General features: G+C 37.7%; 2 protein-coding genes across 11 annotated transcripts in view; one reads left to right on the top strand and one right to left on the bottom strand.

The window, feature by feature from the left end:
• Positions 1-363: 363 nt before the first annotated feature.
• On the bottom strand, positions 364-10,574 carry LOC107273467 (UDP-glucose 4-epimerase). Of its 6 annotated transcripts, none has more exons than XM_025090812.1 (7): positions 10,558-10,574; positions 1,837-1,985; positions 1,535-1,653; positions 1,169-1,459; positions 916-1,096; positions 521-805; positions 364-434 (listed from the first exon to the last, which is right to left on the bottom strand). In XM_025090812.1, the coding sequence occupies exons 2-7, from the start codon at positions 1,964-1,966 to the stop codon at positions 373-375; spliced, it is 1,068 nt and encodes a 355-aa protein (XP_024946580.1). In that variant the 5' UTR covers positions 1,967-1,985; positions 10,558-10,574; the 3' UTR covers positions 364-372. The 6 variants fall into 6 exon arrangements, with proteins under 6 accessions (XP_024946580.1, XP_024946579.1, XP_015607172.1 ...); XM_025090811.1 differs by lacking the exon at positions 10,558-10,574 and adding an exon at positions 2,742-2,945; XM_015751686.2 differs by lacking the exon at positions 10,558-10,574 and adding an exon at positions 2,605-2,661.
• LOC107273462 (mesocentin) overlaps positions 3,914-11,138 on the top strand; it is a 26,402-nt gene continuing 19,177 nt past the window's right edge. For 4 of the 5 annotated variants that reach the window (XM_025090800.1, XM_015751676.2, XM_015751677.2 and 1 more), the window contains exon 1: positions 4,136-4,412. The gene's annotated coding sequence lies outside the window, so the exon portion shown is untranslated. Of the gene's footprint in view, positions 4,100-4,135; positions 4,413-11,138 lie in introns of those variants that run through there. The other variant, XM_015751675.2, reaches the window with a different exon arrangement.

The following is an 11,138-nucleotide window of genomic DNA, read 5'->3' as shown; positions in this document are numbered from 1 at the left end:
TGTTATAGACATTTATACAAGTATGGCACAATATAATACAATCTTTAATTATAATCTTGCCTTGTAAACTTTGCAAAAGTTCATTCTTCAATCAGGTATAGAATGTCATATCGAACCTATTGAAAAGTTCTTGGAACCAACATATTCTACATAAATTGGTCTAAAACGTTCATTCAATAAATGAATGTATTGAATGTATAAAAATGCTTATCTTCTGTCTCCACAGAATTTGTCTCATTTATAATTTAAGGAGTTGCACTCTCACTTTATATTTTGGTTCTGACTTTGGTAACTGTAAACCACCTGGTATTTGTATTTAATCTTAAATTTCATATATATTATAATCGAGTACCCTAATTTTTCCTAACTTTTTCATAAAGCTTTTGGTTTGTAGCCATTGGGATTATTTTGTTGCCATCGCCACGTGTCAGCACCTAAGAGGCAATTACGATTATGTTAGTCTTTGTAACTCTTTGTGCCACATTTCAAAACAATACTAACAGACTACAAGAAGACTTACACATGTCATCTATATTCTTGGTAGCAAACCACTGGAGTTGTTTATTTGCAAGACTAGCATCAGCATAACTTGCTGCAATATCACCAGGTCTACGTCCAACAATTTTATACGGAATTTTCTTCCCAGAGGCCTTTTCAAAGGCCTTGATTACTTCCAAAACTGAACATCCTTTTCCTGTACCTAGATTTATCACTTCGAAACCCTTTGGAGCACTAGACTTCTGATAAACCATTGCCTTCACATGACCTACTGCCAAGTCCGTAATGTGAATGTAATCTCGTACTCCTATAAATAGATAAAAATACCAAGTAATCTTAGATTTAAAAAATGAACGACACTCCGAAATTCATATAATTAAAACTCGTGTCCGGTATCTTTGTACAAATTGGACTAACCAGTTCCATCAGGAGTATCATAATCGTTTCCATAAACTTGAAGAAATTTTCGTTTCAGTACAGATACTTGTGCTATAAATGGCATTAAATTGTTTGGAATTCCATTTGGATCCTCACCGATCTCTCCCGATGGATGTGCACCAACGGGATTAAAATATCTCAGAGAAATTGCAGACCATGCCTAAGAAAAATATAATGTTAGAATCTAATGTAAATACCGGAATATAACATATGTATATATTACATTATTTACCTTATCTGATACACATAGATCCTTAAGAATTTCTTCTACCATGTATTTTGTTTTTCCGTAAGGATTGGTGCAATTACCCGTTTTCATATTCTCATCAAGAGGCAATTTTTCTGGAACTCCGTATACGGTTGCGCTACTCGAATAAATGAAATTTTTTACATCATTCTCTTGCATTACTTCCAAGAGATTTAATGTACCGCCTACATTTATTTTATAATACTCCAATGGTATTTCACAGGATTCGCCAACTGCCTTTAAGGCAGCAAAGTGTATAATACATTGAAAACAATACTGAAATTCAAGATGAAATTGAATAAGATGATGATGTTACAATAATCTTATAATTTTGCTAGTCTTGTATTTTACCTGTTTAAAGACTTTATTTAGTGCATCTTTATCAGTAATATCACAATTAATAAAGTTTACTTTTTTCCCTGCTAGCTTCTCCACTCGGAGAATACATTCAGGCTTATCAGCTGATGCTCCTATAAAAAATATATATTATAAAATATAATATTTATAAGATTGTTTAATGATGAGATCTCTCCAGAGTATTCAGGAAGATGTGAAATAACTGGAAAGAGGTTTATTTTAATATTTTATGGAATATTAGCCAGAGCACATGATAGTTTATTTCATGAAAGTGACTATTTTTAAATAGGTCTCACCTTTGTAAGCATTCTTAAGGTTATCAATAACCACCACCTGAAAATCTGCAATTAGAAGCTCCAATACTGTATGAGAACCAATATAACCAGCACCCCCAGTTACCAATACGTTCCATGGTGTATCAGCCATTGAAGATATGTTCTCCTGTCTTTTTGTATTTGAAAATATTATATTATATTCTACAATGCAAGCAACTCTACTCTTGGTAGAAGTTTAAGTTAATCAGTAAAAGGCAGTAGGAGGCAAGTTGTGTAACTACAGATAAAGAGAACCGTGATAAACATGATTCTTGTATATACATGGGTATTTAAAACTAGTGATATTACAAATACTATACAGGATAATCTTGATTTAAAATCAGTAATACTCAAACGTTTTCAATAATATCTAATATATCTTACTTAAAATAGCAGATATAATAATATCAAATTACCATTGGGAATGAAATTATTATAAAAAGAACAGTCCAACATAGAAAGTTAATATCATAAATTTACTAAATTATGCAAAAATACTACGATAATAATTATCAATTTTATCCTCATATTACCAGCACCAGGAGTAATAAATCTTATAGATTTTACACTATTATAACAAAACACATTTTTGAAATCCATTAATATGTTTAAGGAATTTGTTCCGATGCAGAAAATCTTTCAACCTTCAAAGACGAAAATGCTTTAAAAAATATTAATATCTGTAAAGTACTTTCAAATAATAAAACCCTCTGCCAGAAGTTACACTTGAAGCAAAATCATAGAACTAACCTCACAGTTCAACTGACGCAGGCAGACTAAAGTTTAACACCAGACGACGATCAAGAAGAAATAACATTTCGTTACATTATTGTATAACACCTTCCTATTGACCGTCGGAAAGTTAGCGTCAAAAGATAAAAACTTACGTTTTTAATGCCTAAAAAAAACTGCTCCTTATGTTTTCCTAATTTCTCCGCAGCTAGTATACAATGATTAACAAATATTCATTAGCCTCTTGGCTTACAATTTAATTTTCAACAGCGTGCGCCAAATTCAACAATTCGATCACCATTCGTCGAGCCATTTCACGATTCGGCTGATGTTTCATTCTTCATCCTTACCCTCCATAAAAATCCATCCACCGTTAATCCTAATCCCCGCTAAAACATTCCGTTATTATTTTCCTGAATACCTCATGGTGTTTACTTTCCAAGAACCCTAATTCATATAAATCTTACCTTTATCAATCTTTGGGTTTCTCCGCTCATTTGACTTCTACCTGCCACTTTTCCTAAGATATATAAAGCGGACATCCCTTAGCGTATGTCAGTAGCCCCAGAATCATACACGAAGCTCCACGAAGATACACTCTTCAACGAAGATTTCAATTATTAAAAATCCACCGATATTTTCCTGGAACCCACATAAACTGCCCCGTTTCGTTTACTTCTGACCTACCACGTGTCTAGTCGGTTATATTCATTTTTGGCCCAATCGGCCTACACCACCGAACGTGTTTGAAAATGAACCGAGGCAACGATGCTCGCAGCACTTTCGGCTCATCTTTAAACGCACCTGTCACAGGTGTGTTTGAAAATGAATTATATTTGCAATCAGGCCAAAAGAAAATAAATTCTTACTTGACATTTAACAATGCTTTAAAAAAATAAAAAACAAATTACAAAGCAGAATGGAGCAAATTGAGAGCAGTTAATTCATTAAGAAAATCATATGAAACTCTGCTTGGTTATTTGGAATAGCAATAAAAAAATAGTTTTCTGTTTTAATAAATATTTTGTAATCATTGTATAGTAGCAGCGGATCGAGTTTTTAGGCATTATAAACATACAAATTTCAATCTTTTGATGCTAACTTCCCGACGTTGTACCAGCGTGAGTATTATCTGTCACCGGTATAAAGTGTTCGAAGATTTGTTCTAGAATTGATAACAGTTCATTCAACGGTAAAGAAAAATGTTATTTTATCAACGGCAGAGATGTATCAGAAGGGTAGCAGTGTCATCTACTGGAGAAAATGCATAAAAACGGGGCGTGCTCGTCTGATTGCGTCATAAGAGAAACCTCGATTTTCCCAGCTATCCGTCAGTAGTCAGCCATCTTGTTCTTGGCGTAGGAACATCGAAAGTAGTGCGCTGTTTACGGCATTCGAAATTCAAAATGTGCTAATTGCTTGAGTATTACGTTTCAACAGAAGAAAAGGTCATACGATCCAAGAGAGTCTAGGATCATTACGACGAGAACAGTCATCGCGTCCCGAAGATACGGCAAGTAATTTTGAAAATATCCATGGGACTAGTTGAAAATGGCGCGTGAATGGGCCGTGGCCGTGTTCGGCGTCGCCCCGCCGCGATTCGGCGAACCTGTTTCGTTCTCGTAGCCAGTCCGTCGAATTGGAACGCGAGTTTACGTGCCTAGTGCCTCAAGTACTGCCCTGCCCATTAGCCAAGAGCAAGAACGAACGTTATCCTTATCAATTTGCCTGAGACATATAACCCTGTGCATTTTAACGTGACATTTCGTGTGACGCTTTTATCGCGGCATTACGCCGTTTAATGGATATCGCGTCCGCATCCTAAGGTGAGTCGACGCGATCCAGTTGGCTTTACCTTTTGTGCTGGTATATGGCTTACCATGGAACACCAACGACAATATATCATTGTAACCGTTTATCTTTCCAATTAGATTAACGTTCATATTTATCTAATTCTTAGCTTTTCTTTTCTACTCTATTGTCTCAAGTTGGGATTTAATTTACGTCAGATTTTATCCAGATTTGCACCATCTGTCAGTGGCTTCAGGAATTTCACGTGTATGATAGCACAATTTTATTTTATCGCAGTATATAATTGTTCTGCTCTACGTTCAGTTATTCTTGGTTTATATTATGACTCGTCTAATGACAGTTTCTGTCAAATTTATCGAAACTCAGACGTAACTATCTTCTCAGACGCAAAGAATGACACGTGCAACAGCGTAATACACTTTCAAATGTTATTTTTGAGTTTTCAATGGATTTTTTTTTAATAATCAGATGCATGACGTTTGATTGGGAACGAATGACAGTTTATTACTTACGCTTTTATTACGTGCAACCTGGGTTATTACAGACTTCCCCGTGTGCCTTTATAGAATAAATGTAACATAGTAATCCAAGCAGGAGAATTATGCGTAATTAAGGGAAATATGTGTGTTATGCCTGCGTGACCAAACCTGTTGTTCCTGTGAGATAATGGTAATAGTGTCCGAGTCGAATTTCAGTGTATAACGTCAGGTTGAAACCCGGTAACCGTTAATGATTGCTTCAAGCAAATATGGGCCAATAAAACGAAAAAGAAAAAGAAAAACTGATACATTGTCGTTCCCTTTTAGGTGTTATATACTTCTGATATTAAAAAATGTAAAGATAAACGCTATTAACACGCATGTTATGATGGGTCTAGAGGTTAGGTTGCTATAACGTCTATTGCATTCTTTAGCGAAACAACTGATTGACATATCAAACTGATATAAAAGAATTTAAAAGTGTTTCAATCGTAATCAGTTTACAAAAATGTCAAGGAATCCCCATAAGTTACCCCAAGGATAAACTATGATCAAAGCCTGTGTACATTTAACACCGTCCATGTTTGTAATGTAAATTTTTACCTAGAGATTCATTTTCGATTACCAAGTCAAGTGATTCGAAGTAGTCGAGTAGTTTTCTCAGCTGATATTAGACAGGAGGGGTTCTCATACTTTGGCGAGAAGCAGTTGCAAGGTTCCTCGTTAAAATCAGAACGAGGTGCCTGCAATGGCGTCTATGCGGAGATAAAGGAGGATAGAAAAGGAAAACATTCGTCCCACTCGCAAGTGGCGCAACGCATTCCCTCTGTTTACAAACATTCCTGCAATAATATTATGATTCCTCCTTGCAGTGATTTTCGGAAGAATAGCATCGACGTCGATATTCATTGCAATAAATTGCAGCAGTCGCATAATTCGCATGCACCGATACAACACCAACGCCGATTGTGCCGTTAGAATCTCTTTTGTATATACAGAAGTAAACCGGCGTCAGACGGCCTTCGCATTTTAGAGAATTAAATGGCTCGGCATGCCTGGGGCTAAGGATGATGTCACGCTTTGGAACATCGGATAAACTGTCAAGCGTCTCTGGAGCTTGAAAATCGTTAAGGAATATAACCTACGTGCGTTACAAAGGCGATAAAGATTGTCTACGAGCTCAATGCATTTTCACGCTTTAACCATTCAAAATTTTCTCTCGTAGACCTTGGGAAGAAAGAGCGTGTACGCTGTACAAATACTGCATTGCTTAGCGTAAGCTATGTAAAAGTATGCCACGATGCTTCCGCTACTATGCGAGTCCCCCCATTAAGTGGGAAACCTCGAAGAAAGGTCAAAAAAGCCGGCGACCCGGTCGCGCGACAAACAATTCAATTAATTGTTTAACGACCCTAATTTCAACCACTTGCCAGAGATTTATACGTTAATCTCACGATTCTTTCTACCCCGAAGATCCATCAGTTTCGTCGCTTCCACTTCTCCCATCCGTAAGGACCAATTCATACGTTTTAAAGTGCCCTGATGTTGGCGTGGCCATTTTAAATTAGAAAGCTGCATCGTCCATGTGTAGCAGTACTAACCAGTGTAGTTTTTTTTTTTTCAATTTGATAACTTTTTCAAACAACACGCACTCTTTGTGTTCACGGGGCTAATGCGATATCCGTGTGGTTTTCGCGGTATAGAAAGAAGAGAAAAAAAAATTTTTTTCCTCTTTGCTGAGCTCAAAGCGAAGAAAATTTTACTCTTTAGTTTTCTTCATACCGCTATAAGGGTAGGAAATAGAAAAGTTAAAAGTTTCATGCGCAAGGAGGTCACGCAATGTCTCAGCTACACTCTTCTCTACCGACCGTAACCAAATAATTACAAAAATATTCATTTTCATTCGAAACTACCTTAGTGCATCTCTGTTGACTATCATAGGGGATTCTGGAAATTCGTTATTATCCATTTCTCGTAAAACAGCCATTACAGTCCTGATAATTGATTACTAGCGCGTGGGCCGTCACGCACCACAGTCAATTCGTCAAATCCCGACAACTTGTATTTACTTAATATTCTATTGGAATGTTAAACTCGGAAGCCATTTTGGTGAAGATTCGTACCATTACTATGCTATCTATAACCTATAAGAAACTGGAGAAACCTATATAGCACTTTTCCAGTGCGTCATAACTTTCAATATCGTCAGCTTAATTCTAATATTCGGAACTATTCTATGCTACTTATCCACCCAGGAAGCACGGAATTTTCTCTATTGTCAACGAAACTTCTCCAGGTTCCTGATTATGCCAGTTTTAGGTAATTGTCTGTCAGGCAGGCTATACCGGCGTGTCACCTCACAGTGAACTTGTAATTGTACCATACTATATACATATTAGATACAGTGACCTAACTATTGTCTGTCGTTTATACATTATACATACGTTGTATATACTTTATATAAATAGCACAATGTATATGCAGTCATTGCATACGCAAATAACATATAAGCCTGTAACACGGGTATTCTCATTTAACAGTTTCCTCAGGGCGCGCGATTCCTTTATAAATTTAATACGTCTGTACATACAATAGCGACGTTCAGCTTTAACGGGGTATTTCATAATTCCCTTCACGGTATCGCGATATCGTGATTGAAATAATAATTAATTCGGCAGCAACAACAGATACGTTGCACTGTATAAAGTAGGCCAGATACGTTCTATGCTAATATACATTCCATCTACCTCCGATGACCCTTTGCCGCCATTTAACCTAGAGCAGCACTACTCTAGTCAATTGAAATATTAAATCTTAGGGTCAGCATTGACAATTTATTTGTTTCGATAGTTTTCAGCCATCGATCCATCTCTACCAACCGCAGGATGGAATTTTAATTAAACTTTACTAGCTTCACTCGGGCTTGGTGTACCTGAGTCAAATTAGAGTCTCCTTAGCACGGCTTACGCGTCAGATCCACAATAAGGCAGACTTATACGTAGTTGTGAATTCTTGGGAATTAAGACGTTATTACATTACAATCCCGTGACTGAGTCTGCTCTTTATTCTCTTTATTATACCAAACGATGCTAAGGCGTGGTCGTACTCGCTACGGTACTCTTATGTGACTGAATTCACAATGAACTTGGAAGCCATCTTACGTGTATATATATATTATCCCTTAACTGACTATTTCATGTCTTCTTATAATACTCTGGCCGACTCTAGTTTCTTTCGATTATAATTTTTCTCGCTGTCTCTACGCAGCAGCACCGTTCACCGTATTTACTGTTTTTATTACTGTTACATGATTTTCCTATAATCCTAGACCGAAGTCCACATGGACAAGGGAGTCTTACCTTTGTTTCAAGGCTAAGTCGAGTCCATGACCAAAGCATTGTCATGGATTTGACTAGTGTTGGATCTTTTTTGTGTACCTTGTTGCTTTTTCAAGAGTGACGTTACTTTGTATTGTTCTACCAAGATGACGGGGTGTCCCGTATGGATAGTAGAACGTGAAATCACTTCGGAGGACTCGTTGCTTCCTTCACGCAGGATAATCCGTAATGGTCGCCGTTACGGACACCTGTGGACGGCAGGAAGCTACCTGAATTATTCGTTTTTTTTTTCTTCGCCGAAAACAATACCCACCGGTACAGTCACGTCCTTTCCATACGTATTAGGAATATTAGACGTATATCGTACGTTCTTTTGAGTCACGAAGTTTTTCTGTCTTCGTCTACTTCGTATAAATGTCTATATTCAGCACGAGACTTTAAGCACCGTTCATACGCGGCTGTACAGTCGGAAGTTGCGTAAGTTAATTGTTCGTCATGTTTCGCTAATTGGATAACTCTGAATTAATTGGAATTTATTATTTCTCATATAATTAAGTCTCGTTACTTTCTTTTACCCAGAATTCCTCACTGCCCCTCGTGGCAATTTGACGCGACGTCTTTTCCACTTCGTCGCTGATGTCTTTTACCATTGTTTTGCAGTTTCATAGAAAGTGATACACCGGACGGACTAGAAATAGAGATAACTCAGGAAATCCGAGCGCTATCGTTATGTCTGACATTCATGAATCGACACTTCCCGTCGCCGTCGACGTCGTCAAATTATCCGAAGCTTTTCCGTCGCGACTCTCGTCGCTGCGACGGGTCTGCAAGGCTGAAATCAAGGCGCGCTTTCATCGCAACCACGCTGCCACGGCCTACGTTCAAATCGAGCGTCATCAACTTTTTACACGCTGCGTCCTTTAATCTAGAGCTGCTTTTGAAGCGACGAATTTTTTTTATTATTTTTTTTTCCCGCTCCTTTTCGCACTTCTGTCTGATTTTACCTTTCTACGCGACTTTCGACATTTGGGCAGGTACGCTATCGTACTGGTAGTTACGGCTGAGTACAGGGGAAGGTAGAGAATTGCGAGCGATGGATTCCTGCTGATTTTAATGACTGCGCTGTAATTATGGGCAAACTATGTCCCTAGGGGACCCATTTGAGTATCCTTCATTGTTCGACGTCTCGACGCCCTAAGTGGATACGGACCGTCGATCTTCAATTGTAAACATACCGGAATCATGTGTTACCGCTTTCACGTGGCTTCCACTACGGATAATCGATAAAGTACGAAATTATCCATAAGTCGATTATTATTCTTTTTTTTTTTGTTTTCGACGGTTTTACGGTTATTCCTTTTCAGCTAAAAATATATGTATATGGTTCCATGGATTCTGGACGGAAATTTTCATCGATTTCTAAGACACATAACGGTCGTTTAAAATAACATGCGTGAGAAAACATTGGAATTGTACTATTTCTGTTCGCAGTCTTTCGATCGCTTGAGGTTATTTTATTTTGAGGACTCGCAATTCATCGATGGTACAGATATCGATCAAACAATTCTTCACGCTATATCTGACTCACGCGACGTGACTTAATCATTGGCAATGTCAATTTAATTCGCGATTACGCGATCGCTTTAGTAAAACGGGGATTTAATGCCGTATTCGCTCGCTGGCAGCCATTCGCGTACGGATTAGTATAGGGAGTAGTACTTATCGGTCTTGTGTAAATTCATTCTAAAAAAAATTTATTTTTCAATTTCTATTTATATCCATTCAGTGATTGGCTCGTTTGGTAAACCGATCGTGTATATAATATGTAAATTTAATTCAATTTACACGTGACGACAGTAAAGTCATTTTGGGTACGAACGTCTGGTGTGAATTTGTCCTTAAGCATTAATATTGAAAGTCGATTAATATTTTTTAAGCATTTTTCTAGCATCTTATTATTAACCTTTACAAGAGTTTCGATGAAATATTTATCTTAGAAAAAAAAATATTTTTCCTCAAAACTCGTCTCAAGAGCTTGGTTTTATTTCTTAAGGAGGATTTTTAAGTGACCGCGTACAACGCGCTTCTGCACGAGTGTGTGGGATTGTCGCGTAGGCGTAAAAAACGGGTCACGCGACCCTCATTGAAGATCAGCCCTTTGACACACGGTAATCGAAGTGGAAGAGGAGCCTAAGGCGTAAAAAAAATGTTGGAGAAAAAAAAGAAGATTCTCAGTCGGTATTACAGTCGACTTTCTTACCCCGAGTTTTTAAAACATTTAAAAATGGCCGTGGGACAAATGAGATTTTCCACTTCGTTAATTATTTTATTAATTTCCTTACCACCCTCCGTCGCTGTCAGGCAATCGTTGCTGGTAATTAATTAATATGAAATTATACACGTGATTTAATCGATGCTACTTCTCGTACCAGCTATTCAACGGTCCTGTCTATCGGGGACAATGATGCACTCAATGATGATGTAGCAGACAGCCTGATGCAGCTCAGGCCGAACACTATGATACACTGACAATCACGTCATCACGCCGGTAACAGGCGTATTACCTCATCAACCTCATATATATATATATATATAGAGAGAGAGAGAGAAAGAAAGAGAGAGAGAGAGAGAGAGAGAGAGAGAGTGAGTCTGTATACGTATGTAAAGGACAGCCAGTTACAGCGATGACGCCACCCCGCACCTTCCACTAGGTATTTTCGTATATTGAAAACCCGTTGGGCAACGACGGACAGAGAGGTAGCAGTTTTATAAAATATCAGTATCTATAATTCAGCGACTATTCCAGAAGTCCCAGACTGCCTGTATTATCGAAGAAGAGCCACACGCAACGTAGCCACGATGAAATCAAGATGGTGGAGAAGAATGAGGAATATGGAGGAAAGTCAATAAGAGATACTGGAAG

The sequence above is a fragment of the Cephus cinctus genome, unplaced genomic scaffold (assembly GCF_000341935.2).
Source record: "Cephus cinctus unplaced genomic scaffold, Ccin1 Ccin1_scaffold1609, whole genome shotgun sequence".
NCBI lineage: Eukaryota > Metazoa > Arthropoda > Insecta > Hymenoptera > Cephidae > Cephus > Cephus cinctus.
This window is presented reverse-complemented; position numbering and strand designations above follow the sequence as displayed.

Coding starts and splice junctions, on each gene's coding strand:
- LOC107273467 (XM_025090812.1), bottom strand. CDS start 1,966: ATGGCTGATACACCATGGAACGTATTGGTAACTGGGGGTGCTGGTTAT. Junction 1,460..1,534: donor TAAATAAAGTCTTTAAACAG/GTAAAATACAAG, acceptor CTTGAATTTCAG/TATTGTTTTCAATGTATTAT. Junction 806..915: donor TGATACTCCTGATGGAACTG/GTTAGTCCAATT, acceptor ATCTATTTATAG/GAGTACGAGATTACATTCAC.